Genomic DNA, 26,849 nt, shown 5'->3' with positions numbered 1-26,849 from the left:
GTGAACACTCTGCAACAAAAACAAGAACAATAATGTCTAACAACTGGGGAACAAAACGAGTGAAAGGCCTAGCCTGTAGTCGATATACCGACTAAAGAATACCCATTAATTGGACAAATTCTTCGCAAAACATTTGGAACGTTGGAACCTTATTCTGCCTCTAAAAATGATCTTAATGAATGAATGTATGAATAAAAGAACCTGCAATTTTAATATCTTCACCTAGAATAATATTTACATATACTATTACATACTTTATCTCAAAGTGTTGATAGTTAGATAATAGCCTAGATAATTCACTTTTTTCCCAAAACTGTCAGAAATAGCGAACATGAAAGAAACTTCCTTATTGGCTTTATTCAGGTTAAATTACTACTAATATGATATATATGGTTTTGTAAATGATTTAAACACTATAAAAAAGGGATTATAATATGTCAATTAAAATTATGTCTAGCTGATCGAGAATATATGCACATTTCATACCTGCTTGAATACATTAAAAATAGCATATCCCCACTGGGATCTGCGATTACCGGGGTATAATCAGCGAAAATGAAAAGGAGAAATAATACAAAACTCACATAGATACAAATGCATCAAACAAATGTACACAGAATATCCTCCCGCAGCCACTCGTCCCGTTCCGTCATCTTGCGCCAACGCTCCCCTTATTGTGTTGGAGAATGTTGGCGAAAATGGCGCATTCCCGAAGGCGGGGGCGGGGATGCGGGCTGAAGAGACCTGAGAACGAGAGCCCCCGCAGAATGAGAGAAATCGAGAGAAACGTCGACATACGGTTAGAAAAACATTCGCACATAAGAATGCTAACATTTGAATGTGGGCAGGGAGGGGTAGGCGGTTGGTGGTAAATGGATGCCTGAGAGGGACGGAAAGGCAGTTGGACGGCTGGGCGGTACCTCCATGTGGCTGACATAATGAAACATTATTAAGAGCCACGACGTCGAAGCTGCAAAAGGTCGCGAATTTCACATTTACAGAAGGAAAAGCAGCAAAACCAGGACGAGGACTCTCCACCATTTTATGAAATTACGTGAGAGAGACAGCATAACGATAGTGGGAGCGAGAGAAAGAGAGAGAGAGAGAGACGGAGACTGAGAGCCCAGCAGCGATACGCCAGAGAGGGATAGCATGCTGGGCCATAGATTGGTTTACGGCACATCTCATCCCCCGCCAGAGCGAGACGGAGAGGCTGTCTGCTGCAGGGATGCTGCCGACGCGACGTCGCGTTGTCGTAGAATCACAGTTATTCGAGATACGAAAACACAGCAGCGGCGACACAAAAGCCCATGGAAGCGTTAAAGGAAGCGACAGCGGTTTTCCATAAAATAAATGTTTGAGTTATGTAGAAAAACATTTTGGGCGAGAGGATTTTCGTTTTCGTTGCGATTCAGTTAACATTTGGCAACCGGATTCCGCCTCAGACAGACACGACGACCGGACCCGTGTATCCATCTCCCTCGAGCTTCGAGCCTTCAAATCTTTGTTTCCCCAAGCGTCATGTAAAGTTATCAGTAAGCCCCGACGGAAACGGAAACGGATACGAAACGAAACGAAACAGTGTGCGAGTTGCTAGTGTAGTGACATGGCCTATTGGAAATCGAATTCAAACTCAATTCTAACTCCAGTTCAAACTCAAACTCAAACGCAAAGTGAATCTAGTGAATAAGCAAAATCGAGCACAGTTCCTGAGTAAACATCAAAGCGAAAGTGTTGCGTCCTCTACCACATAAGAACCAAGAATAGAATCCATCTAGAATCTAGACATACGATTATCATGCACACCAGCACGGATCCCATGCACACTCTGCACGACAGCGTCTCTCTGTCGCCGCCGTTGCACAAGAGTCAGCGGAGTGGCGGCGGCAGTGCTTCCTCGCGATCCGCCGCCGCTGTGGATGCCATGTCCATAGCATCTGACGATAGCGAGGAGCCGTCGGGCATTGGTGGTAGCGGCGGAGATGTCTGCGGCAACACAGGCGGTCCATTGGTGAAGCCACCGTACTCCTACATAGCCCTGATCACCATGGCCATTCTCCAGTCGCCGCACAAGAAGCTGACTCTCAGCGGGATCTGTGACTTTATCATGTCGCGGTAAGTAGTCGTAGTCCGTCCTGTCCGACCGAGGTAACTGGGGCATGTGCCGACGGCAACAGTCGATCGAGCGGGAAAATCGTAAGCGTCATTTTTCATTTACTTGCAGCTTTCCCTACTACAAGGACAAGTTTCCCGCTTGTCAGATCTCCATTCGGCACAACCTCAGTCTGAACGACTGCTTCATCAAGGTACCGCGCGAGCCGGGCAACCCGGGCAAGGGCAATTTCTGGACACTGGACCCGCTGGCCGAGGACATGTTCGACAATGGAAGCTTCCTGCGACGGCGGAAGCGGTACAAGCGGGCCCCCACAATGCAACGATTCTCCTTTCCAGCGGTGTTCGGCACCCTGTCCCCCTTCTGGATACGCAAGCCTGTGCCCCTGGTCCCCGTGCACTTCAATGTGTTAAACTTCAACGGGAGCAGCCGAGACTTTGACGTGATGCACTCCCCCGCGGATGTTTTCGACACGGCGCTGCGGGCCGACAAGAAGTTCAACTTTTTCGCCAACGCCGAGGCATCCCTTTACCAGAACAGCCAGAGTGGCGGCGACAAGTTCGATCGCCTCTCCTTCATAAATCGCGCACGTGCTGTGGAAGCAGCGGATGCCGGTGCCGTGGATGCTCTGCCCCACAGCAGTGGCGGAGCTGGTAGTAGAGCCAGCAAGTACAAAAGTCCCTACCCCTTTGATGTGGCGACTATGGCCAGCGCCGCCGCTGGAATTCCCGGTCATGGCGAGTACGGTGAGCGGATCAGTGCTCCGGCCGGTGGTGGCTACATGGATCTCAATGTGAACAACGACGATGCGGAGGCTGATGCAGAGACCGAGGCGGAGGCAGAGGCGGACGACGATTCATGCGAGGACAAGATCGATGTGGAGAGCGCCAACGAGAACGATCAGGAGGACTCGCACATATCGGACTCCGTTGACAGTGCGTGCACGAAACGTCTGGACGTGCCAGCGGATGTGCTGCTTTTCGAGCATGCCGAGGTCTCCAGAAGCCCTATAGTGCAGGCTCTAACGTCCAGTCCGAGGAGCCGCTACGACGGAGAGCCAGCGAACCTGCGGTCTATCAAGCAGAGCCATGCCAAGGACTTCCGCATCGAGACGCTCATCGGCCACCAGCACCGTCGCACGGTCAGTCACGACGAGGCGAGTGACTAGGCCCTAGCCCTAGCACCTAGCCAGGTCCGACAGCCAGTAGTGATCAGTATCTGTAGGAGTAGTAGAATGCCAGAGCACAAGATTTTAATGCGACCAAATCAACGCTATAGTTGCGAGTCCACTTACATGTATATCGGAATATATATAACTGTGTAAATCTGATCCATTGCACATCTATAGCATACTTTTAAAGTGAATTCTAGAGGTACATACATACATAGTACGTATCTATACATAGTACTTGTGTAGTACTTTATGGGTGCGTGTAACAAAAAGAGAAATACTATTAAATATTAATTAGACTCTAAGATCTTTGCTGATGTTATTGAAAATTTAATAAACCACTACATACTAACGAAGGGCAGTTCTCCATTTATAATCGAATTCGAGCGCGCGCTGCAGCCAGGGCTACAGTCGAGAAACGACAGTGGTCTAACGGTGAAAGCTGTCAACTATCAAATGAAGCGCATGCGCAGTAGCAGCCGCTCAGCTCAGCGCAAGACAGCCACAAAGAGAGGCGATTGAAAACCTTGCTCACCAAAAGCTCTTCTTTGGCCGTAGGCCGTTGTATTCCAGTGTTAAAACATTAAAAGATGCGCTGGAAAAAGGACAACAGTTAAATAGAAGATACCAACACTATTGGTATCCAGCAGAACATAGTACACCACGCAGGTCGCGGTGGATACGCCGTGAATACGAGTACTACTCCGTACGAACTCCACACCGTTTTGGCACAATTCTCCCCCACACGTACACACTCTCGTCCGCTGCTTATACTCTACACACACTCGCACACGTTCCGTTCACACAGAGCAAAAAGTCGATTTTTCACCAACAAAAAGTGTTGTATATGTGGAAAGTTTTGAATTGCCAGCCATAAAATGGAACTGCAAGTGCAATAATCGAAGGTGGACGAAGTGCAGCGCTATCAGCAGGCGACAGAGAGGAGCACACGGCGAGCCGCCAGGGATGTGCACACTCCAACTCCACCATTGGGGCCGCTCGTAGTGCTGAGCTCATCGTTTGTATGAGAAAAGTTTGTATCAGCCATGCCACCCCCGCCAACGCCATAGCACAGCACAGCACAGCTCCTCCTCACCTCACCCTCCTTATTGTGCAACCACCAAGAGCCCCCGGGTTCCAGTCGAACTGTTGTTCTGTGATGAGATGTTGGTGATAATAAGTGTGATTCCCAGCCCAAATGGTGGCTGTGGCTGTCCCCGTCCTTAGGCGGCTTTGGACCCGGACCCGGACCGAGGAGCATCCCACAACGACAACAAAAACAAAAAGAATTAACGTCCAGAATAAGCCGATTGCAGCCTGAGTGCAGAGCAGCAACGGAGCGTCCAAGAGCATCACAACGACAACAACGAGGAGGACCCGGCTCCGGACCCGGACCAGGTCGAAGATTAGGCAGTGCACATGGCGGGCGGGAGGATCCTGTGCGCAACGCTGCTGGCCTGGCTGACGTTCCTCACAGGTGAGTGCGCGGATGCAGACTCGCGAGTGTGGGGATTATCGCAAAAACCACTTGATTCCAGTCACTAATCCGTTCTCCGTTCTGTTTTGATGATTCCGACAAACACGTAGTCACCCACTCGGTGCGCATCACGAATATGCGGGTGCCGCACATCTACACACTCGAACGTGATAACGAACCCGATCCTCTGGTACTCAACTGCGAGTACGAAATAGAGCCGAGCGAGAAGGGATTTGTGCTGAAGTGGCTGTTCAACAATCACTCCATCTACCAATGGATACCCTCTGTGAAGGGATTCGCCATGGTGAGTCATTGTCCCTCCACCTCCTCATCCTCAGAGGGCGGCAAAAAATAATTAACATAAAATTCCTTGCGACTTATCCTTGTAGGGCTTCATGAAGTCGAAGATAGACACCAAAATATTCAGCATGGAGGGCAGTCCCGGTGTTATATCGATAAAGAATCCCGACTGGAACATGACGGGGGAGTACACCTGTGCCGTGCAGACCTTTGAGACCACGGACAAGCGGAGTGCCCGCTTACAAATAATCGGTGGGTGTCACGGGTGCTATAGCTGGGAGGAGGTGTTGGAGTGGGTATGGGTATAGAGAGGCGACTTGGATTGCTGCCCTTGCCCCATCCTCCCCTCACCGTGTTTGCATAGGTGTGAGCTTTTGCCACGTGTGATTCCCCTTTCATATTTGCATGCGTGTCAGGTGGCAGTCACTGCGGCAGCCGGAACGGAACGGTAACCGCCTGTTGTCGTTGATATTCTTCATTTATTTTTCTCTTTGGGATATTTCTTTGTTTTGTCTGACACTTGATTAATTTTCACGATTTTTCACCATCTCCCTGCTGGCAGTTCCTGAGTCGGATTTCATGCTGGAGGCACGAATGGGCGGCCCACAGTCGGATGTGGACATAATGTGTGCGGTTCAACACGTCTTTCCACAGCCGATACTGTCGGTCATGTAAGAATATATCTATTGGAAGGCGTCATGCAACGGTTAATAAAATTCTCGGTATTATTTGTGCAGGTTCGACACCCATATACTGGATTTGGTGCTAACGGAGCTGGACCAGGACCCCAGTGGCCTCTACAGCATGACTGTGCGTACGCGCATTCCTAGAGATCAACTAGAATCCCCCACACCGATAACCTGTGCGTTTATCCTGATCGGCACGAACTACACCAAGCGCCGGGAGACTATTTTCTATGGTAAGTAGAGGTAAGACGGAGCTGGTGCGATCCCCACGTGGAACGATGATCACTAACCACTGATAACCCCAGCAGATAAGGCCTCAACTATACAACGCAAGTGGACAACGGTCGCCGTGGTCATGTCGATCGCATCCCTAGCTCTAAGCAGTTAGTTTGGTAGTGTCTTTTGGTGTAGTGTAGGCTATATTTGTTTTTTTTTTTTATGTTTCGTATAGACGTGTTTAACGACTTTTCATTTTTAATAGAAATTTAACGGATAAACGTAATTTTTTGCGGTATTTTTAAAAAAAGCGCTTATTTTGTAAATGCATATAATTGTAAGGGAATCGAAACGAATCAAAGCGAAAACTAGACACAAAAAAAAAACAGAGCACACTCCATGCGAAACCCAAACTCGAGAAACACACACAGCAACACACTCGCAAACATAACAAATTATTGTATTCATATACATATTTACCACATAAATAAATAAATATATATATATAATAGTTATATATGATGTATAGGTCTAATTGAGTACAGAAACGCTAATAAAGAAAACAAAAAGAAAAGAAAACGTTAAAAGTGCATTAAACCATACGCCTTCTTATCAACTGAAAAAGCGGAAGAAAACTAATTTAGAAATTCAAACTTGGTATATGAATTCCCTCCGAATGCAACTCTGGGTTGTGGGTGTGCAGCCCTGGAGCGGAGTGGGCTCGTGGTTCATGCGCACATACAGGCTGGAAGGGCATTCCAGGCTGCCCATGAGTATGCAGTGAAAATGACAGCAGATGCAGTAGAGTAGCAGAAGCAGCGGAATCAACATCTTAGCAAAAAACTAACGCCATAGCATAGCCAGACAAAAACCAAGGTTCCTGCTATCCTCTGGCCAGTGGATTGGATAACAATATATATAGGATCGAGGGCCAACATAGAAGCAGCTCCAAATACAGTTTCAATCCGAAGCAAGGCCAAAGCAGAATGTACTACTAACGGTTAACGGTTAAGGGTTAGGGGAAATATAGAGAAGAGAATTTCGGCCAGGCACGATGGCTTCTGGCGATGGCGACACCATCAACACCATCGACATGGACAGCTCCTCCACATCGCAGGCAAAGCCAGTGGATCCTAGCAATGGTAAATATCCCATCAGTACCCCCTATCAGTTCATTTCCACTAGACAAAAGGCCAAAGAAAGTCGACAAACAAATCAATGAATGGCAAATGGAAGTGTGCGCCCCTGGCGCATGTGTCTCGCGCGTAGGAATGAAGCAGCAGCGCCACCTTCCCCTCCGCCATTTGACGTGCAGACTGACAGCCAGGGACAGGCGTACTAGTTTACTGGTTGACTGGCGGACGGACAATGACAGACCTCATAGGTTCATATTTGTACGAACCTATGGACAGGCAGGCGAAAGTTGATAACAAAGGAAAGTTTCTTGCGTGCATGGGACGGTCAAGGGCGCGGCTATGGCGAGGGGAAGGTGGGGGAGGGGAGAGGCTTGTCCAGCGGTGATTGGCCTAAAATACGTCACGGGCTGAATTAAACATGAAACAAGGCTAATAATAAACTGCTTTTCCAAACTAGCCTCCAACGACCATGTGGGTAACTCATCGCCCGAGGTAAGTATATCTGCAACGCACCCCATACACTCGTATTTACTCGTAAATCATGTACAATAATGGGTTCAATTACTTTCAGTTGGGCAATCGACCCTTGCGCACGGTCAACAACAACAACAAGGCGGACAAGGAGCGAAAGATTGGGCACAGACGTGTTGGCGAGGGCGGCGAGATTACGTACAAGAAGATACAGACATCGCAGATTATGGGCTCCATACAACTGGGCATCCAACACACCGTGAGATTATCCAGCGTTTATTCAGCTAATCCAAAGGGTCGACAGGGTGTTCTTATCATCTGAATTTTCCCAACAGGTCGGCAGCCTGGCATCGAAGCCCAAGCGGGATCTACTAATGATGGACTTCTGGGAGATCGAGAGCATCACATTTCCGCCAGAGGGTTCTAGCCTTACACCTGCCCACCACTACAGTGAATTTCGATATAAGATCTACGCCCCCATAGCTTTCCGTTACTTTCGCGATCTGTTTGGCATCCAACCAGACGACTTCATGGTGAGAACGATGCTGCAGCCCTTGTGCCGGCGCTTCCCACTGACGGAGACTCTTTTCCCAGATGTCCATGTGCACTTCTCCGCTGCGAGAACTGTCGAATCCTGGTGCTTCCGGCTCTATATTCTACCTGACGAACGACGACGAGTTCATCATCAAGACGGTGCAACACAAGGAGGGTGAATTCCTACAGAAACTACTGCCTGGGTGGGCACCGACATTTTTCGATTGTGGCGTAATAGATAGCTAACTCACCATATCCGTTCGTCCTGATCCATTTCAGTTACTATATGAATCTCAATCAAAATCCGCGTACGCTTTTGCCAAAGTTCTTCGGACTATACTGCCTTCAGACGAGCAATGCCAAAAACATACGCCTGGTGGTTATGAACAATCTGCTGCCCTCGTCGGTGAGGATGCACCTGAAGTATGACCTGAAGGGATCGACGTTCAAGCGCAAGGCGAACAAGGCGGAGCGGACCAAGAAGTCGCCCACCTACAAGGACCTCGACTTCATGGAGCAGCACCCCAATGGGATTTTTCTAGAGGCCGAGACCTATTCGGCGTTGATCAAGACCATTCAGCGGGACTGCACGGTTCTGGAGTCGTTCAAGATCATGGACTATTCGCTGCTTCTGGGCGTGCACAATCTGGATGTGGCGCTGAAAGAGAAACTGAGCGAGACCAGGAAGCCTCTTAGGGCACCGCTGGCCGAGGACTCTGACGTGGATGTGGACGATCCGCCGGACGTCCAGGAGGCGGATGGCAAGGATCGCGACGCTGCCACGGGCATCAGTCGGAACAAGTAAGTACTCCGCCCATTTCCACGCTGATAAACCCACGAACTCAAGAGCTAACCCAGTGTGGCATACAGATCGGTTAATCGGCAGCGTCTGGTGGCGCATTCCACGGCCATGGAGAGCATTCAGGCGGAGAGCGAACCCATCGACGACGAGGAGGATGTTCCGTAAGTTATTTTTGACTCTCCTGTCCGATCTCTGAGCTGATCAGATCATTCATCTCCACTCATCTTCAGGCCCGGTGGCATACCGGCGCGCAGCGAAAAGGGCGAGCGTCTCCTGCTCTACATCGGAATCATCGACATTCTGCAATCCTACAGGCTGAAGAAGAAGCTGGAGCACACATTCAAAAGCATCATACATGATGGGGTGAGGTGTGGTTGGGATTAAGGCGTAGCTCGCATTTCAATCCGACATCTCTTTTCCCCAGGAAACCGTCTCGGTCTGCCGGCCCTCATTCTATGCTCAAAGATTTCAAAACTTCATGGCTAAGACCGTGTTCCGAAAGATACCCTCCCGTAAGTGGGCAGAGAGCGCGTCTAAGTACTTCTCGGCTGAGTACTCGTACTGTATGGCATTTTTGTGGGCAATTGATTGATGTGTCCTCAGATGTTTTTCCGTAGATATAAAGTTAGACACACACCCACACTGACACCGACACCCACTAATACACACACACACTGTACACTAGTATGTTGCTAATTTTGATTGATCGATTGATGTGCAGCAGCAAAAATGCAATATGGTACACCTTGGCCTGCGTAGACTCCGGATCCGATCTGATCCGCGATCGAAAATCATACGTACATATATCAATATCCAATATCCGCTCTATTCTCTGCTTTCTTTTTTTTGAATATGTCTCGAATGCATTCACACTCTCACACTTACGTACCCTACGCATATAGTGGATCTCCCCGAGATAAAGGGGAATCACAGAAAATTTCGTACCTTGGTAACCAGTTATATAGGTAAAGGAAATATTGTACAATTTTCAGTATTCAGTTTTCGGTTTACGGTTCAGTTATCTTTTGATATTATTAATCACTCACCATTTACTATATTTTGTATGATTTCGAAACGGACGCAAAAGCATGTCTCTGAATGTCACGTTAGTGTCCATTTCTGGCATACCCTGGCAACCGTATTGCTCCTTGGCTTTGCGTAGTTGCTTTGGAGGCTGTGCTTTTTGACACCTACCACCTACCCCCTTGTAGCATTCTCGCCTCTAATCCCACCCTCTGCTTGCATCTTCTAGCGCTTAAGCATTCGCCCTCGAAAAGAAAAAGCCTCTCCAAGGCCATACAGCGCTCCATTGACAGCGACAACGAGGCTTCCACCAGGCGTAAGTGGAAACCCATATCCCCTTCCCGCGTACGGTTGTCTATTGACCTCGCCCCGATCCTAATCCTCGATCGCATCTCCACAGCAATGCATGCCTCGCACTCCCACAGCAGTGGCAAGATCCACCAGCCGGCTAAGCTGCCCACCACAGAGCCCACGCCCGGCAGCGCTTCAGCGGCATTCGGAGCAGCTAGTGCCGGGCCATCATCAACGGACAGTGGGAGTGGGATTGGTGAGCGTGAGCGTGAGAGGATGCCACCGCCCGTCAAACAGCGGACTCCAGGGGGTGGCAGCAATCTGAAGGCTCGGGTACCACCGCCAGTGCCCCACGAGGATCTCCTCGTCGCCGGGATGGACAGGACCGCTCGACGCCAGGTACAGAACTGCACACTAATCCACCACCAGCCCCAACACAGATCCACACACTGCATGTGCCCAGGGATACCATGCCCCGCTTTGGCGACCGTCGCTCGCCCAGTAACGTCCAGGATTGGCTCGAGCTGCATGACCTCTTCGATGCCCCTGACCCCGCTGCTCCCGTTACACCACCAGGGGCGATCGCGATCCCTCCACTGTCGGTCACTTTTCTGCGAAGATCCTCTCAGATACGACGCGACTCCCAGCAGTCGGTCTACTCCACACCCCGGTTGGAGAGCAGCTTCCGACGAAAGCAGCCGCGCGTGCTCAACCACGTGGACATTTTTTAGCGGCAGAACAGCTTCGTGTCGCACAGTAGTCGCTCCTCAGCGGCTTCAATTATGGGACGATTCCACCCATTGCGACCCGAGAGCTATCGCTCTGCACGATCTCGTTCCTCGGGCAGCATTTCCTTCCAGCGCTCGCCCCGGCGGGATCTTCAGGATAAGCTGCAGCGGCGTCAGAAGCGCAGTCGCTATTTGCACAACGCGGATCTGGCATTGGGCGACGATTTCAGCGACACGCAGGAGGAAAATCTGTTGCAGTCGATTAGTGCCTTCCTGGAGGTGAAGCGGGAGCTGGAATCAACGCACCGCCCGAGGCGGCCACAGCCCAAGCTTACCGAGCCGCCTCTTCCAGCGAGCATCGAGAAGCAGCCCCCGAAGCCGCAGCCAATAAAGCGAGGAAAGAGACGGGCGCCCAAAGCAGCTCCATCCACGATACCCGAGAGCGACACCCGAGGCTCCCAGGACACGAGGGGGTCATCGATTGGGGGACAGCAGTAAATGCTCCGGCTAGGCACGCTTGCACCCGCTTGGCACACACTCATTCTCAGTCACAGTCACTGTCACCCCAGTCTCTATTGCTATTTCTGTGTTACTTCTTCTCCGGCCGGCCACTCATTGTATGTTCTCCTATGGTTTGCTCTGCTCATTGTATCGCTAGGCACAACTCCATCCAGCAGTTCGACTCCTCCCCCTGCCTTCGACGACATCTCCGAGGACAGCTCGAACAAGAACAGCACATCATCGATCGGGCGCAGGTCTCACCACAACCACCACCATCACCATCATCATCAGCAGTCCCAGCAGCAGGCGTACTACCAGCAGCAGGCCCAGTACTTAGACCGCAAAATGAACATCGGACCCGCCTATCGAGGCTCCTACAAGGAGTATATTGTGAGGTAAGCCGCTGATTGTTTTGTTTCCATTGATCGTTCCAATCTTTTCAATCTCTCTGCTTTGTGTGCTCAGCGTCTCTGAGGTGCATCTGGATACACTGCTGGCGGTGGACACATCCTCGAGCAGCCAGTATGGGTCTCGCGGCGGACTGGCCTGGACGCCGCCGGCATCAGGTGAGGGCTCCACTCCCACATGGACAGAGGGCACACCCAGTTTTACGGACTCCAGTTCGAGTGGTGATCTCGGTAATTGGCACTTGACATTTTCTTTTGAATCGCTTTTTGTGTTTCTATATCTATTTGTATATATGTATTATTCGTTCACGCTTACCATCGTAGACAACTTCTCGCCCATAAACTCATCTAAATTCGATCGTCACAAGCCGACCGTGGAAGATGCCATCAACTCTCTGTCCTCGGGAATGGTAAATATCAGAGGTTACAAGCTCTAGATATAATCGTCTGCCACGTAATAGATTACACCCGATCTGCAGACAGACAGACAAACACACATACACATACATTAATACATACACAAGCGATCTCAATGGGGCAGGGCAGTGTGGCTTACTCATCCTAGAAATTTATAAATTGCAAAACCGTTTTTCAGTTTGGGTGTTGCAGCTGTCCACAATCTTGCAGCCTTGCTACCGTTTGTATAACTTATCCGCATTGCATTCTTATAGATCAACTAACATAGCATGTGATGACGGCACACAAGACACAACACCGAGAACCCAACCAAGCCTGCGACTCGAATACAACATCAGCCACACACAAACTGATAATTCTTGCGTGTTCAGGACGCACTTGTATAGCTAGGATATAATCAAAATGCGCCCGCCCTCGTATAGCCACATGAGTAACACGCGCACACACCATACCACAAACACGCATCCCCATCTGGCCATCCTCAAGCGAACATTGGATGTGAATTGTTCGAGGAATATACAAATCTATGCAAAAAACGAGGGGGAACGTTGTGAGTTGCTGCGGAGACCGCAACTCTACATTTATACCCGATACTTAGTCAGTAAGGCTCTCCTCCGGCAGACGCCGCTAATATTAAACGACACGACAAAGAATGCGTGCGAGAGAGACAGAAAATCAGTCTGAGCGTGACGTCGGGCGCTGCGTAGCCAGTGCAAATTGATTTGTTCCTTTTGGCTATAAAAATTATCTGATCTGATCCAGATTCATCAACCTGATAGATATGATCATTATCTTTGATTCTGCGTTTTTAGTTTTCTCGTATCTCCAAAATTGTGGATGCCACAGATTTTCGTCTTTTGGGGGGCGGAAGGGGGTGGGGCGAAATTAAGAGATATACGTTTTATAGTGAAATCTAACAGGAGTGCGGATACCAAATTTGGTTACTCTAGCGTTAATAGTCTCTGAGATTTGTGAATATCCGCAGATTTTCGTCCTTTGCGGGGGCGGAAGGGGGTGTGGCGAAATTTTGAAACAAACTCGTCTCGGTCCGATATCTTAGGAGTGTGGATACCAAATTTGGTTGCTCTAGCTTTTATAGTCTCTGAGATCTAGGCGCTAATGTTTTACTCTAAGCAAAGCCGCCTATGCTACGTGTGTGTTAGAGAGAGACAGGGCGAGAAAAAATGAAATTGTTTTCTTGATGCTGGCTATAATAATAATACGATCCAATTCAGATTCTGCAGTCTAAAAGATATAGTCATTCTCTACGATTCTGCGTTTTTGGTTTTCTCATATCTTTAAAATTGTGGATGCCACAGATTTTCGTCCTTTGTGGGGGCGGAAGTGGGCGGGGCGAAGTTTTGAAATATTTTTGTAGCATCCAAAACATCGTTGCTCTAGCTCTTATAGTATTTGAGCACTAGGCGCTAATAGGGACGGACAGACGGACGGACGGACGGACGGACAGACGGACAGACAGACAGGGCTCAATCGACTCGGCTATTGATGCTGATCAAGAATATATATCCTTTATGGGGTCGGAAACGATTCCTTCTGCACGTTACACACATCCATTTTCACCACAAATCTAATATACCCCAATACTCATTTTGAGTATCGGGTATAAAAAAGCAGGCAGAAATCAATACTGCAAATGATATTACAGATATACATATAGCAAGAAGAGAATCAAATAATACTAAGACGGATGCAGATGTCAGCCAGTTCCAGTTGCAATTCCAATTCCCATAATCTCTTAATCGTTATATTACGTTCCCTATACTCGTACTTATTGTATGGTTCAAGAGTTCGTTTGGGAAAAATATACTCGTACAATACACTGAAATTAATAAACGTTTTTGCGATACGATACCCTTGATCTCCGATATATCCACATACGTATTATGTATACAGTATACCCTATGTATAATCAGCAATCGCGATATTACAATTACAATTACAATATTGTTGTAAAATATTTAAATTTACATGCCAGAAGCAAACCAAGATCAAAATTATTCTCGATTTAAATTAATTGTAAACGCGCTTAGGTTTACTATCAAACTTCAGACGGGATAGGGCATAGTGGGACAACATCACAGGACCATAGTCGGACAGGACTGAACGGGGGAATACGAATGCTCGTAATTGAAGCAACAGACGGACACGGACAATGACTCGGGACGCGACGTATCGTATACTCCTGGGACAGAAATATGAAAGAATTGATTATTTATTAATTAGTTGAATGTTATTTAACTTATAAGCATTATTCTAAAGATTACTGAAACCCAATTGTAATTACAATAAATTAAATTGCAAGGTTGAATTTCCGGCTCTGCTTCTCTGTGCTTTTTCGAATGCGAATTTGCTAAACTATAACATACATATATTGTTACAATAGGGGTACGGTCCCCTTTTACCAAGTGGGGCGTGGCGACAGTGACTAGTAAAGCTTCTGCAAGTCGTTCAGCGACTGGTTGAGGAATTCGTTGGTCCAATCGTTCTCCGGGTTGTCCAGGTGATGGTCAAAGTCAATCACGTCGCGCATGGCGCCCCGCTTCAGCAGCAGAGAGACGCCCTCCAGTGTCTGTGCCGACTGCGACAGTGTGAACTTGGCCTTTGACCATCGGGCAGAGTCGCCCGCACAGCTGAAGACCTGAATGGCGGCACGATTATGCTCCAAAGTCACCAGCTTGTTGTCTACCAAAGCGAGGCAGGCGTGCTTGAAGTTCTCCTGGATCTTGTCAGCGATTTTTACGGCCGGCGCTTTATCTATCTGGTTGTCGTAGAAGTTCTCTGGGGCCGCATAGTATCCGGCAATCACGAGGTCTTCCTGTTCTGCATAGGCATCAATCTGAAATGACCCATTGTGAGCACAGCACACATGTCACGATGCGCGGAAATGGGCAATTATGCTTGTGTAGCCCGCAACCCACCTGCATAAGGGCAATCTCGGCCATGGGGGTGACGTGCAGGCATTGATGAACCAGCGGTATTGCATCAACGATTTCCACCAGCGACCCTTTCGATGTCTTTTCGGCCAGAAGCAGACCGTTCACTGCCTGGTGGGGATATTTGGCCGCATGGAATATCAGCTTCGTGTATGCGCGCTCGGATATCTTGTAGTCGCACATTTTATTTGATCACTTTAGGAATTTATTAAAAAGAAGAAAAAAACACGGTCCCGTTCAATCAATTAGCTGGCCTTTGCGCAGGGCTGGAGACAACATCGATATACCTGTGCAGTTTTGGTATCGAAAATGTTATCGGTGGACAACACAACTGATAAAATGACTTCAATTTTATATTTATTTCAAACTAAAATTTAAATTTTATACTACGTGCATGATGGAAAACATTACTAAAATATGTATAACATTTTATTTCTTAACTGTCCGTCAGCGTCCCTTTCTAGTTTTATATCTTTTCTTTTAGTTTTCCGGTTTAACTAAAAAATTGTTTGCAGTTCGGCTCCATGCTCACCAAGGGCAATCGTTAAAAGAGGAAACTACGTCTGGTTGTCGTGTAATATTGCCTTGATATCGTCAGCATCCAGAGTCTCGTACTTTAAGAGAGCCTCGGCAAGCGCCTTGTGCTCCTTGGTATGTTTCTTCAGAATGGCCTTCGCCCTCTCGTAGCTATCGCTGAGGATGCGCTTGATTTCGGCATCCACCGCCTCAATGGTGTTTGGTCCCAGGGTCTCACCGGTGCCCAGACCCTTGCTTGGCTCAATCGTACGCAGACCCACCTTTTCCGACATGCCCCAATCCTTGACCATATGTGTGGCAATGGAGGTAGCCTGTTTGAGATCGCTGCTGGCTCCCGAGGTTATCTTGTCCAATCCAAAGATGATCTCTTCGGCAGCACGTCCGCCCATCATGGTGTCCATCATGGCCAACAGCTGGGCCTTAGTGACATGGTATCGCTCCTTCTCCGGTATGTACGCGGTGTGTCCTAGCGACGGGCCGCGGGGCATGATGGTTACCTTATGCAGGGGATGCGACTCCTTTGTGTAATAGGCGACAATCGCATGGCCACCCTCGTGGTAGGCCGTAATAGTGTTTGCCTCCTCATCGGGCAGGCGAGCTTTGCGCTCGGGGCCCATAAGTACCTTGTCTCGTGCTGTCTCCAAGTGCTTCATGTTAACCGTCTCAGCTCCGTCGATGGCCGCTCTGCAAGGGATATCATTCTTAGTTCCACTCACTTGTCATTCCCGTTAAATCTAGCTCACCTTAATGCCGCCTGGTTAATCATGTTCTCCAGGTCTGCACCCGTGAACCCAGAGGTGCCCCGTGCTAGCATATCCAGATCAATATCATCGTGCAGAATTTTGGTTAAATACAGAGAGAGGATTTCCTTGCGGCCAGTAAAGTCTGGTGTGGATACCACCACCTCGACATCGAAACGACCGGGACGCAGTAGAGCCTGATCCAGGTCGTCACGGCGATTGGTGGCACCCAACACAATGACGCCAGCATTTTGATGGAAGCCATCCATTTCGGAGAGCAGCTGGTTTATGGTTTGATTCGCATACGGATGCAGCACAGAGTTTGTCCTCTTCGCGCCCACCGAATCAATTTCATCGATGAAGATCACACACGGAGCGCGAGCCTTGGCCGCCTCTGCAGAAGGTGTGGATTAGATGGAAGTCTCTAAAGGTAGCGAATCGTACTTACTGAATAGGTCTCGCACACGTCTGGCGCCTTGGCCAACGAGAACCTCGTCGAACTCAGGTCCGGCGGCATGGAAGAATGGCACTTTGGCCTCGCCTGCCACGGCACGTGCCAGCAGGGTTTTCCCAGTTCCTGGAGGTCCAACCAGGAGCACACCCTTTGGAAGCTTGCCGCCTAAGTTCGAGAACTTGTCGGGATTCTTGAGGAACTCAACCACCTCCTTGAGCTCCTGCTTAGCTTCGTCGCAGCCCTTGACGTCGTCGAATGTGACATTGATTTCCTCCGGATCAACTTCCACCTGGTTACCCAGCTGAATGCTACTAAAAGCGACCAACATTAAAACTGCTCTAGCGACGCCTGGATTGATGCGACGACTTACCGAAAGACGGAACCGTTCGAAGTGGTAAAGAAGCTCAGGAATATGCCAATAAAAACGACAACAACGATGAGTGTCTGAAATATCTGTGTGATAATTACTGGGCATTATTTGAGAAATTAGGCGACGAGGTTCCAACGGACAGGGAATGTGCCAAAATATTTAATTGGCAGAACTTAAATAATACCTTCAGATACTTCATTGTTTTGCCCGTTTTCGGTGAATCTTCCGAGTTTGCTGCGGCCAAATACCCCTCGGCAAATGCAATCTTCAGGTTCTCCTGGAAATTAAACGAATATAAGAGTTAGCCAATCCAGCCAATCAAGACTGCCCTGCATCTTACCGCGTTGTGGGTGGCTCCGTGTCCTTCGGCTTTGGACAGTAGCTTTCTCATTTTCTCCCCCTGAATGTTGGTTTCCCCATCTAGCTTTTGTGATGTCGTCCCCAGAGCGTTCTTCAGTCTGGACGTCATCGTTGGATTTCGTTTCTGCTCCGCATCTATGGAGCGATCCGTCTTGAAGCCGCGTAACTGCCTCCTGTTGGAAAATCAAAGTTAACAATCGCCCGTGTCCTCGGCTGCCTCGTTGGTACTCACAGTTGATGGTAGGAGAAGAGCGGATTTAGAAGACTTTGCGTTACGATTGGATACATTTTGCTGAAATTGAATTACAGATTAACAAGGAACAAGTGGAGTTATGGATGGATTGATTTACACGTGTGCGCCTATAGACTGGGCGCCTGCCTGCCCGTCCAAAGAGACTTCAAACTGATAATTTGTTTGCTGATCATGGCCGATCTGTGCAACTGGTTCCACTAACGTGACGTGAACATTTCCGATGGCGGGCAGCATGCGAGTCACCTTGGCGAAGGCATCGTTCACCAGCACCGCGTTCAGAATTCCGTTCGGCCTGACAGCCCTCTCCACCATGCTCTGTAGGTTGGCGCCCGACCGACTGAGCAGGTTCTTGAACTCCAGCACGAGCTCATGGCACTTGCCCGTCGTCGTTGGCTGTGTGGACGACTTTGATTTGTCAGCAAAAAGGCGCGCCGCCCCAGCTCCTCCTGGCAGCTTGGTACGCTTCACAGTGTAATAGTGTGGTTTTCTACTAAAGTTGCCAAGGTAGAGGTAGGGCTGTCATTAAACGTAAGAGGAAACGAGCGTCAGTGATAAACGGATCAGCGGCAACGGGCGGTGGTTGGTGGCCCGTGCGGCGCGCACATGCACACTTACCACAGAGTGTGTGGTGGCCGAGAACATTTCCAAAAAATATAAAACTTTAATTAATTACAATAACAGGCTCTGGATCGGGCCAGCAGACGACACAGCTGTAACTTTACTTGACAGCGAAAATGTCATAATCTGCGTGCGTGTTGCATCCCTGGCACTAGTTGTTGTGCTTGTCATCAGTCCTGCACGCGAATATAGCGAAAATGCTAGCAATTTGTATTATATTTTATGTTACAGTATCTAAATGCGTTTTCTGTTTTTGACAATTTTTGCGCTGCCTTTTGTCTGTGTTTAGGGTTGACTACAAAATGACAATATCATTTCCGCATTAATATGTATGTACATCATAATTGAAAAGAGCTAAAACGGCGCGCGCATTTAGACAGTGCTGCTTCCGCTTTTTGCCAGGGCTGGCAAATAACCTGAGCCGGCCGCCCCCAATCTTCTATACCGACAAACTATTTCATAAATTCTCCATTAAATTGTGTCATCATGGATTCGCCGTTGAGTGATGGCTCCCGACCGCCTCAGCAACAAAATCTGCACCCACTGGTCAGTACAATGGATTTTGTTTCATCAAATCTTTAATTCAATCGTTAATTTTCAGGCAGATTATCAGTTCTCTGCTGAAGAGGTGAAGGCGTTACGTGAGTGCAACACCGAATCTTTCCTCCAGCGCTCGCTGCCATTTGGCTCTGGTCTGGGGCTATTGGCCTACTTTGGTGTAAAGAACGGCTACTTGCAGGGCAATAGCAAATACGGAGCTGTTCCCAAAGTGGTCATGTGTGTCATCCTGGGCTACTTTGTGGGCAAGTTCAGCTACCAGCAAAAGTGCGCCGAAAAGATAATGCGGCTGCGGACTCCCGCCTAGGCGAAGTCCTGCGCCAGCGCCGACAGGGTGGTGGTGTCATCAACACCATCTCGCCAGACGAGAGTCTGACCCGAGCATTTACATTGGCTCCCTTCTCGCCCAGCTCCGATGAGGGACACAAGCCTTCACGCAGCACTGCTCTGAACTTGGACACTGAATCACGGCCGACTTTGGCTGGCTTAGATGACATATACCGGCCCAGCCTGGACTGTGAGTAATCTTGACTAATTTCATTGTGAATGTTTTAAACTTCCTTTAATAACAGCATCTGGCCAAATGATGGACACTGAGCTGCCTTTGGAGCCGGCAAAGCCAGGACAAACTTATGAAGATTTGCGCAAGAAGAATCGAGAGGGGTACGCGACGCATCAGCAAAGTCCTTACTCAAAGCCCTACGAGCCTCAGGCGCCCGTTCGGCAGCGTCCTGTCGAGCCAGCAACAGAAGCAGCCACTGGACGTCCGAATAAAAATAAATATGGCGACTCCTGGCAAGACTGAGCTACTCACCGTGTGCTTTTGTTAGTGATTACAGCCGTTTGTTGGATATAAATACTGAGTTTGATCGCCTTAAATTTCTGAAGAAATAAGGAATTTATTTACATTTGTTGCTTGTGCATTAGGAAACTCGGATCAGCCTCACATCGGAGCTATTTTCTGGCCTGTTCATAGTGGCTTCTGTACCATTCTACCGATGTTTTAATAGCCGATTCAAAGTCCGTGAATGTGTACTCCGGCAGTAGGCTGCGGAGCTTAGCATTGGACGCCGTCTTCTTATACTGCCCGTCCGCCTTTGTTGTATCACAGACAAGTTTACCCTAAAGTAGGAAAAGAAATTATTATTAAAGTTTCCCCTGGGGTGCTCCTATCTCCTCATCTTAAACTCAAATGCTGTAGCTATTGCCTGGGCCACCTCGAAGATGGTAACTTCCTGGATTTCGTCGACACTCAGAACAATTGGCTCGACGCTATCGTAGTTCCGCAGCACCCAAATCATCAGCTCTGCCAAATCCAGGGAGTAGATAAACTGTCGCAGAGGCTTGCCACTGCCAAAAACTGTGAAGACTTTCTCGCGTATCGGGTTGCTCCGTGATCAGCTTGTGCATGCGATTGATCATGCCCGGTATGACGTGACTCACTTCGGGCTTGTAGTTGTCGTGGGGACCGAAAATGTTGCAGGGAATCACAGAAGTGTACAAGTGTCCATACTTGTCGTTGTACGCATGGTTCTGAATGTCGATCAGTCGCTTTGCGTTGGAGTATCCGTAATTGGAAGGGTGTGGCGGACCATTGTAGACCATGGTCTCATCTATGGGATATGTGGTCTTGTCCGGGAATATGCAAGTGGACAGGCATGAGACGACTTTGATGCATCCCTGCTCGTGGGCCGTTTGCAGAACATTGTCATTGATCAACAGATTTTTTCGCTGTGAACAAGGAACGTTAGATTTTGCTGGCATGTTTAAGGCCCGTGCTGCTCACCAAAAAGTCCAGATTATTGTTCATGTTGTGGAACAGGCCGCCAACCATGGCTGCCAAGTGAATGACATGCGTGGGACTCTCCTTTGTGAACAGTGCCTGCGTGGCTGCCAGATTCCTATGAAGATGTTTGCTTTATTCAGAGACGTGTGCCGATTCCAACAATACTCACGTCAAGTCGGCTTCTTTGGACCCGGCAAAATACCATTCCTCTTCCGTGGGTCCTTGTTTCTTGATGATAGCTTCTAAGGCCTTGCCCACAAGGCCAGTTCCACCTGTAACCAGCACCTTTTTCATTGTTTTTCACCGACCAGACAGACAATTCCAGCCAAAGTTTACATGCAGCTGTGAACCAGGGCTGGCCAAAAGTTATCGTACATCAATTGGCGTGCGTTATCGATTGTCGCCAGAGCCGGGGCCAGTCGGGAATTTTGTTTATGCGGCGAGAAATGCGAAATATTTAATAGACACCGTAAACGACTTCCTGGTAAGGCCCGGAGCACCGGAATCGAAGGAAATCTGCAGAGCTAATACTTTTGCCTCTTACAGAAAGTAGACTCGATCGACGAAGCCTTTGGAAGCGTCATCGTCTTTAAGCCAAATGGCGAAGAGGACAAGGCTAAAAATTTCTCCAATGATTTGGGTATGAGTGACTACCAGTGGTCTTGTTTTGTCTGACCAATGTATTTTGCAGTTACGGCCTTCGGAAACGTTGCGCAGGAGCATCGGGAGCACGTCCTGCGGCTGTATCTGCTGCGGGCCGCCAGCGCGTCTAGTTACCATATGAGAGTAATGATGGCCGCGCTGGTAAAGCTGGTGGACGCGCATGTGATAACAGCTTGGATGCTCTGCGACAAGGTCTTGATGTGCGAGAAACTGGACTACGAAGACCTTTTGGATAGAAAGTTTTCGGCTTATTAAGAAGGTGATCATGCAGGTGGACTACAAGGGAGTGCGCGAGATAATGAAGGTGTGACGGGACAAGGCGCAGTGGTTCCCCCTCAACGTCAATGTGACTTACATGCCGCAGCTACTAGCCGTGGAGGAGATACTGCGCTTCCTGTTTGATCGGAATAATTGCTTGTTGCCGGCTTACTTCGTTGCCAACGAGATAATGCGGCCGTTTCCCTATCACTGGAAGCTGAACAAGCTGATGACTGATTTTGTCGAGGAGTTCCGCACTACGGCCCAGATGGTATCGATCATTGGACACGCCAACATGCTGCCTATTGTGGAGCACTTTGGCTACGCCGATCATATGATTTACTCCTGGCGCCTGGACCACAATACCCTGAAGTTCAACTTCAAGGTCAGTCTACCCTACGAGCCGGAGCTGTTGGAGGAACAGCGGCCCCTGCTGCGCTATGTGCTGGAGCAGCCGTTTTCGCGCGAGATGGTCTCGCAAATGCTGAACCTGCAAAAGCACCAAAAGCAGCGGTACAATGCACTGGAGGAGCAGCTGGTCAACCTGATCATCCATGCCATGGAAATGACTGAGGCAAATGACACCACTGCAGGCAGTGGCTTCAACTCCTCCGACGAACACATCACACCCAACGAGTGGGTCTGGCTACATCTCTCCTCGCAGCTGATTTACTTTGTGCTCTTTCAGTTTGTCAGCTTTATGCACATTGTCCTGTCTTTGCACGAGAAGGTACGCTTCACTGAACGAACAATACATTTTTTACTATGTGTATCTTCCCCGGCAGCTCTCAAAGCTGGAGCTACGCAAGGGACGCGACCAGTTGATGTGGATCCTTCTGCAATTCATCTCAGGCAGCATTCAAAAGAATCCTGTAGGAAAAGTGCCAGAATTTAAAAAACGAACAGAATCTACTGCGAATCTATTCCAGATTACCAACTTTCTGCCCGTGTTCAGGCTTTTCGATCTGCTGTATCCGGAGCAGGAGCCGCTCAAGCTGCCGGACATCAACAAATCGTCTATGGTCCGGCAAATGGCCCCAATTTGCGTGTGGATCCATCTAATGAAGAAGGCCCGTGTGGAGAATATGAACATTACTCGACCGCTGCCCATTGCCCTGAAGAATCACCACGAGTAAGCAGCCATGTCTTGTCGTGAAAAACAGGCAGTAACCGTTGAATCCTTCCACAGCTTCCTGCAGCACCTGGTCTCCCCAAACACCATGATGAACATGACTCTGGGCAACGACTTCCGCATCATTCTTGTGTGCAATGCATACTCGACCAATCAGGAGTACTTCGGACGACCCATGGGTCTTCTCCTGGAGGCCCTCAATGGCACCTCCAAGTCCCCCAATGGCGCCCAGATACCAGCCGTCAACTTTTCGGTGGCAGTGCTGGACAGCCTCACAGTGCACAGCAAAATGTCGCTGATCCACAGTTTCGTCACGCAAATGCTGAAGCAGGCCCAAACCAAGGGTCAAGTGCCGGCAGCAGCGCTGCTCGAGACATACGCGAGACTTCTAGTCTATACGGAAATCGAGTCGCTTGGCGTCAAGGGATTCCTGAGTGAGTTCTCTCTCGCTAAGCAACAGATAGAATTGATATTTACGGTGATAAATTGTACGCATTTCCCAAAAACCCAGGCCAACTAATGCCCATAGTGTTCAAGAACCACGCCTGGGCTATGCTACATACTCTGATGGAAATGTTCTCATACCGCCTGCACCATGTGCCCACACACTACCGTGTCCAGCTACTGTCGCTTCTCCCCTCGCTTTCCTCGGTGCCGCAGACCAATAAAATGCAGCTCAATCTATGGTAAGTCAATCTATTGTAAGTAAATCAAATGGGGAAGATCTAATCACTTCTTACCAATTGTAAAACGTCGCTTCGAATCGACTGGCCTGCGCCTGATTACTAGCATTGGATCGGCGGAGTTTCAGCCGCAGTTCTCGCGTTACTTTAACGACAAGTCGCCGGGAGCAGTGGCGTCCAACGAGAGCGAGGAGCTGAACCGTGTGCTCATCCTGACGCTGGCACGCTCCATGCATGTGCATGGTGGCGGCGACGAGATGCAGAGCTGGTGCAAGGACTTTTTGGCAAACATAATGCAGCACACGCCCCATTCCTGGTCTTTGCAGTCGCTTGCCTGCTTCCCGCCAGCCCTGAGCGAGTACTTCACATAGAACGCCCAGCCGCCGGAGAACAAGCAGCAGCTGAAGTCCGTGGAGGAGGAGTACCGCACGTGGACCTCGATGACCAGCGAGAACGACATCATTGCCCACTTCTTGCGCCCTACTACAAATCCCCTGTTCTTATGCCTGCTCTTCAAGATCATTTGGGAAACGGAGAGCATCAGTCCGGTGGCCTACAAGTGAGTAGCCTTAAAACGCCGACATTTCCGGTCTTCATTACACTGAACTTATCTCAGGATCCTTGAGGGAATCAGTGCCCGGGCACTGACAACGCATTTGCGCAAGTTCTGCGATTACCTGGTCGCAGAGGTGGCCAGTTCTTCGGATGGCCGTGACTTCATCCACAAGTGCGTGGACACTATCAACAACATGATCTGGAAGTTCAATGTGGTGACCATTGACCGCGTGGTGCACTGCCTGGCCCTGCGCACCCACGAGGGCAATGAGGCGCAGGTCTGCTTCCTGATCATTCAGCTGCTGTTGCTAAAAGCCAGCGAACTTCGAAATAGGGTGCAGGAATTCTGCAAAGACAACAATCCCGACACTGGAAGCAGAGCAACTGGTAAGATTTTGTGATTTCCAACGTCCAGGCAGAGAGGGCAACTTTATTTAAATTCTCTCTCTCTTTCTTTTAGGCAGGACAAGCATCTTTCCTTCCACCAGAAGTATCCCGAATAGTTTGCCCTCGACGAGTCTGCCTCGCACCTTGCCCTTCCAGTATACTTTAGCAATGTCTGCCTGCGCTTCTTGCCCGTGCTGGATGTGGTCGTGCATCGCTTCATTGAGCTCACCATTCCGAATGTCCACCAAATCTTGGGCTTCATACTTGATCATCTGAGCATACTCTACAAGTTTCATGGTGCGTACCCCCTACCCACTGCCACTGCAGCCCCAAAACAAGAATTAACGATTGGCGGTTCTCATTGCAGATAGACCCATCACCTATCTGTACAACACCCTGCACTACTATGAGCGCATCCTGCGGGAACGACCACCGTCGTTGATGAGCACGATTACAGGTGCCTTCAGTGATATTCGGCCACCAAACTGGAGCGTCAGTGAGCCCTATAAGGTCTTTCTCCAAAATCAAGACTTGCTCTGGAACCCAGAACTGAGTTACTACATGAATTTAATCAAGCGACTATCAGAAAGTAAGTTAAAATGAAGGTTAGTTAACGGACACTCAGGCTAATCTCTCTTTCCCTCGTACAGCCATCAGCGGGAAGAACGTGTTCTACACCACGGATTGGCGTTTCAACGAGTTCCCCAATGCTCCCGCCCATGCGCTCTATGTGACGTGTGTAGAGCTTCTGGGTCTCCCAGTGGCCCCCGCTCTGGTGGCCAACAACCTAATCGACGTGATAGTTAGTGGTTATGCGGTTATTCCGCAGAAGGAGATCCACAACTACATCAATGCAGTGGGAATCGTGATGGCTGCCCTGCCGGAACCCTACTGGACCGGCATCTACGACCGCCTTAAGGAAATGCTGAACACACCCAACATGCTGAACTGGACGTATCGCTTCAATGCCTTCGAGCTGTTCAACTTCAAGTCGGTGCGCGAGGCCATGCTGGAAAAGAGCTACGCTGTGGTGCTGGCAGTGGCCCATTCGGTCTTCCACCACATGGGGGTTTTTAAGCTGGCAGCCATGACCAGAAACATCAAGGAGAAACTGAAACCCTGCGTCCACACAGCAGCAGCTGCTCTATCTCTGCCATGTGTTCGGTCCTTTCATGAAACGCATTGAGCTAGAGACCCCGAATGCTGTGGCGGGCATTGCGATCTTGCTCTATGAGATACTGGAGGTCGTCGATAAGCATAGCGGATCCAGACCCCTGCAATATGTGGATCAGATATGCGATTTCCTGTAAATATTATACATTCTTGTTAAAATGATTGAACATTAATCAACATCTAATCGCATGCAGCTACCACATCAAGTACATCCATGTGGGGAACACTATCAAAAACGAATCGGAGGCAATCATTAAACGACTGCGCCCCCTGCTACAGATGCGTCTGCGCTTTATATCGTATCTGAATCTGGAGGATATTCACGCGGAGAAGATGTAAGCATTTTGCCACAAAGGAAAGTACGTGAATATTTATTCTAACTTTATTTTAGCGCCGAAAGCAATGCCAATTCAGTTACAAATCAAACACAATCCCCGCTGCAACCTCAACACCAACAGCAGCAACAACCTATGCAGCAGCAACAACAACCTATGCATCAGCAGCAACAACCTATGCAGCAGCAACAACAACCTATGCTGCATCAGCAACAGCCCATGCTGCAGCAGCAGCAACCCATGCAGCAGCAACAACAGTCCATGCAGCAGCAACAACCTATGCAGCAGCAACAGGTGAATGCGGCGCAAACAACGAGTGTTCCACTGGGTAGTGGTGGCAATCCACAGCAACAGCAGCTCAACCAACAGCAGCAAATGTACATGCAGCACATGCAACAGCAGCAGCAGCAACAACAACAGCAGCAGCAGCAGCAACAGCACAACTAGATATAGAAGCCCTTCCAGACGTAATACCTAGCTCTAGCATAAGTTAAATATATTAGTATTAATAGATCTTGTCGTGTACCGGTTTTCGCATTAATCATCATATCTTGTAAGTAATAATACCATTTATAGCTTAAATTATTCTCTGATAAGCTAAGCGCCCAAGTCTAAGCCGATTTTAAAATATTTATTCAATAATCCTATATGAACGTGTACTGGTTAATGGAGGTGTTTCTTCCTGGTAGCTCGAAGCACATGAATGAGTCACAACAGAGAAGTTGTCTGAGATGAAAGCTCTCGGCGATCATTGTATTGT

General features: G+C 48.9%; 7 protein-coding genes and 1 pseudogene across 12 annotated transcripts; 5 read left to right on the top strand and 3 right to left on the bottom strand.

Moving 5' to 3' along the window:
• The first annotated feature begins 1,310 nt into the window (after window positions 1–1,310).
• Window positions 1,311–3,636, top strand: LOC108160989 (fork head domain-containing protein FD3). Its single transcript, XM_017295293.2, has 2 exons — window positions 1,311–2,115; window positions 2,225–3,636. Exons 1-2 carry the CDS (start codon window positions 1,799–1,801, stop codon window positions 3,279–3,281), a joined length of 1,374 nt encoding a protein of 457 aa, XP_017150782.2. The 5' UTR covers window positions 1,311–1,798; the 3' UTR covers window positions 3,282–3,636.
• Window positions 3,637–3,861: 225 nt separating this feature from the next.
• LOC108161005 lies at window positions 3,862–6,563 on the top strand. Of its 3 annotated transcripts, none has more exons than XM_017295311.2 (6): window positions 3,862–4,761; window positions 4,872–5,065; window positions 5,151–5,313; window positions 5,624–5,732; window positions 5,799–5,980; window positions 6,056–6,563. In XM_017295311.2, exons 1-6 carry the CDS (start codon window positions 4,704–4,706, stop codon window positions 6,133–6,135), a joined length of 786 nt encoding a protein of 261 aa, XP_017150800.2. In that variant the 5' UTR covers window positions 3,862–4,703; the 3' UTR covers window positions 6,136–6,563. The 3 variants fall into 3 exon arrangements, with proteins under 3 accessions (XP_017150800.2, XP_033254161.1, XP_033254162.1); XM_033398270.1 differs by having other exon boundaries at window positions 6,053–6,563; XM_033398271.1 differs by having other exon boundaries at window positions 5,799–5,990; window positions 6,056–6,127.
• A 213-nt stretch (window positions 6,564–6,776) lies between these two features.
• Window positions 6,777–12,484, top strand: LOC117193524 (annotated as a pseudogene).
• A 2,004-nt stretch (window positions 12,485–14,488) lies between these two features.
• On the bottom strand, window positions 14,489–15,508 carry LOC108158364 (ER membrane protein complex subunit 8/9 homolog). The gene is made up of 2 exons (XM_017290618.2): window positions 15,213–15,508; window positions 14,489–15,130 (listed from the first exon to the last, which is right to left on the bottom strand). Exons 1-2 carry the CDS (start codon window positions 15,408–15,410, stop codon window positions 14,720–14,722), a joined length of 609 nt encoding a protein of 202 aa, XP_017146107.2. The 5' UTR covers window positions 15,411–15,508; the 3' UTR covers window positions 14,489–14,719.
• A 135-nt stretch (window positions 15,509–15,643) lies between these two features.
• On the bottom strand, window positions 15,644–18,740 carry LOC117192425 (ATP-dependent zinc metalloprotease YME1L-like). 4 transcript variants are annotated; one of them, XM_033397094.1, is made up of 9 exons: window positions 18,557–18,740; window positions 18,039–18,457; window positions 17,921–17,980; window positions 17,669–17,861; window positions 17,513–17,605; window positions 17,329–17,411; window positions 16,953–17,269; window positions 16,508–16,898; window positions 15,644–16,448 (listed from the first exon to the last, which is right to left on the bottom strand). In XM_033397094.1, exons 1-9 carry the CDS (start codon window positions 18,581–18,583, stop codon window positions 15,785–15,787), a joined length of 2,247 nt encoding a protein of 748 aa, XP_033252985.1. In that variant the 5' UTR covers window positions 18,584–18,740; the 3' UTR covers window positions 15,644–15,784. The 4 variants fall into 4 exon arrangements, with proteins under 4 accessions (XP_033252985.1, XP_033252986.1, XP_033252987.1 ...); XM_033397095.1 differs by having other exon boundaries at window positions 16,953–17,266; window positions 18,557–18,739; XM_033397096.1 differs by having other exon boundaries at window positions 17,329–17,402; window positions 18,557–18,738.
• A 150-nt stretch (window positions 18,741–18,890) lies between these two features.
• On the top strand, window positions 18,891–20,019 carry LOC108158363 (OCIA domain-containing protein 1). Its single transcript, XM_017290617.2, is given in 4 exon segments — window positions 18,891–19,105; window positions 19,161–19,407; window positions 19,410–19,634; window positions 19,690–20,019. Coding segments are annotated over 4 exon segments (765 nt in total). The 5' UTR covers window positions 18,891–19,045; the 3' UTR covers window positions 19,923–20,019.
• LOC108158360 (probable GDP-L-fucose synthase) lies at window positions 19,982–21,243 on the bottom strand. The gene is given in 5 exon segments (XM_017290614.2): window positions 19,982–20,239; window positions 20,299–20,497; window positions 20,499–20,848; window positions 20,904–21,018; window positions 21,073–21,243. Coding segments are annotated over 5 exon segments (957 nt in total). The 5' UTR covers window positions 21,198–21,243; the 3' UTR covers window positions 19,982–20,071.
• A 6-nt stretch (window positions 21,244–21,249) lies between these two features.
• Window positions 21,250–26,749, top strand: LOC108158352 (mediator of RNA polymerase II transcription subunit 23; the record flags this gene model as incomplete). The annotated part of the gene is given in 17 exon segments (XM_033398532.1): window positions 21,250–21,387; window positions 21,450–21,543; window positions 21,595–21,787; window positions 21,789–22,554; window positions 22,610–22,696; window positions 22,754–22,956; window positions 23,014–23,390; window positions 23,468–23,641; window positions 23,712–24,198; window positions 24,256–24,557; window positions 24,560–24,581; window positions 24,655–24,878; window positions 24,949–25,170; window positions 25,232–25,706; window positions 25,708–25,887; window positions 25,949–26,089; window positions 26,146–26,749. Coding segments are annotated over 17 exon segments (4,476 nt in total), but the record flags the coding sequence as incomplete, so codon positions are not given.
• Window positions 26,750–26,849: the final 100 nt, after the last annotated feature.

The sequence above is a fragment of the Drosophila miranda genome, assembly GCF_003369915.1.
Source record: "Drosophila miranda strain MSH22 chromosome Y unlocalized genomic scaffold, D.miranda_PacBio2.1 Contig_Y2_pilon, whole genome shotgun sequence".
In the NCBI taxonomy this organism is placed as follows: Eukaryota; Metazoa; Arthropoda; class Insecta; order Diptera; family Drosophilidae; genus Drosophila; species Drosophila miranda.
Note: the sequence above shows the minus strand (reverse complement) of the source record. Positions and strands in the feature narration are given on the sequence as shown.

What these genes read in the sequence shown, in the direction of transcription:
- LOC108160989 (XM_017295293.2), top strand. Translation starts at nt 1,799, where the DNA reads ATGCACACCAGCACGGATCCCATGCACACTCTGCACGACAGCGTCTCT. An exon ending in TGTGACTTTATCATGTCGCG is followed by an intron (nt 2,116 to 2,224) that starts GTAAGTAGTCGT and finishes ATTTACTTGCAG; the next exon opens with CTTTCCCTACTACAAGGACA.
- LOC108161005 (XM_033398270.1), top strand. Translation starts at nt 4,704, where the DNA reads ATGGCGGGCGGGAGGATCCTGTGCGCAACGCTGCTGGCCTGGCTGACG. An exon ending in TGCCCGCTTACAAATAATCG is followed by an intron (nt 5,314 to 5,623) that starts GTGGGTGTCACG and finishes CCCTGCTGGCAG; the next exon opens with TTCCTGAGTCGGATTTCATG. An exon ending in CCGGGAGACTATTTTCTATG is followed by an intron (nt 5,981 to 6,052) that starts GTAAGTAGAGGT and finishes TGATAACCCCAG; the next exon opens with CAGATAAGGCCTCAACTATA.
- LOC108158364 (XM_017290618.2), bottom strand. Translation starts at nt 15,410, where the DNA reads ATGTGCGACTACAAGATATCCGAGCGCGCATACACGAAGCTGATATTC. An exon ending in CCGAGATTGCCCTTATGCAG is followed by an intron (nt 15,131 to 15,212) that starts GTGGGTTGCGGG and finishes GGGTCATTTCAG; the next exon opens with ATTGATGCCTATGCAGAACA.
- LOC117192425 (XM_033397094.1), bottom strand. Translation starts at nt 18,583, where the DNA reads ATGTTCTCGGCCACCACACACTCTGTG. An exon ending in CGGCCACCACACACTCTGTG is followed by an intron (nt 18,458 to 18,556) that starts GTAAGTGTGCAT and finishes GTTTAATGACAG; the next exon opens with CCCTACCTCTACCTTGGCAA. An exon ending in AAACAATGAAGTATCTGAAG is followed by an intron (nt 17,412 to 17,512) that starts GTATTATTTAAG and finishes ATTATCACACAG; the next exon opens with ATATTTCAGACACTCATCGT.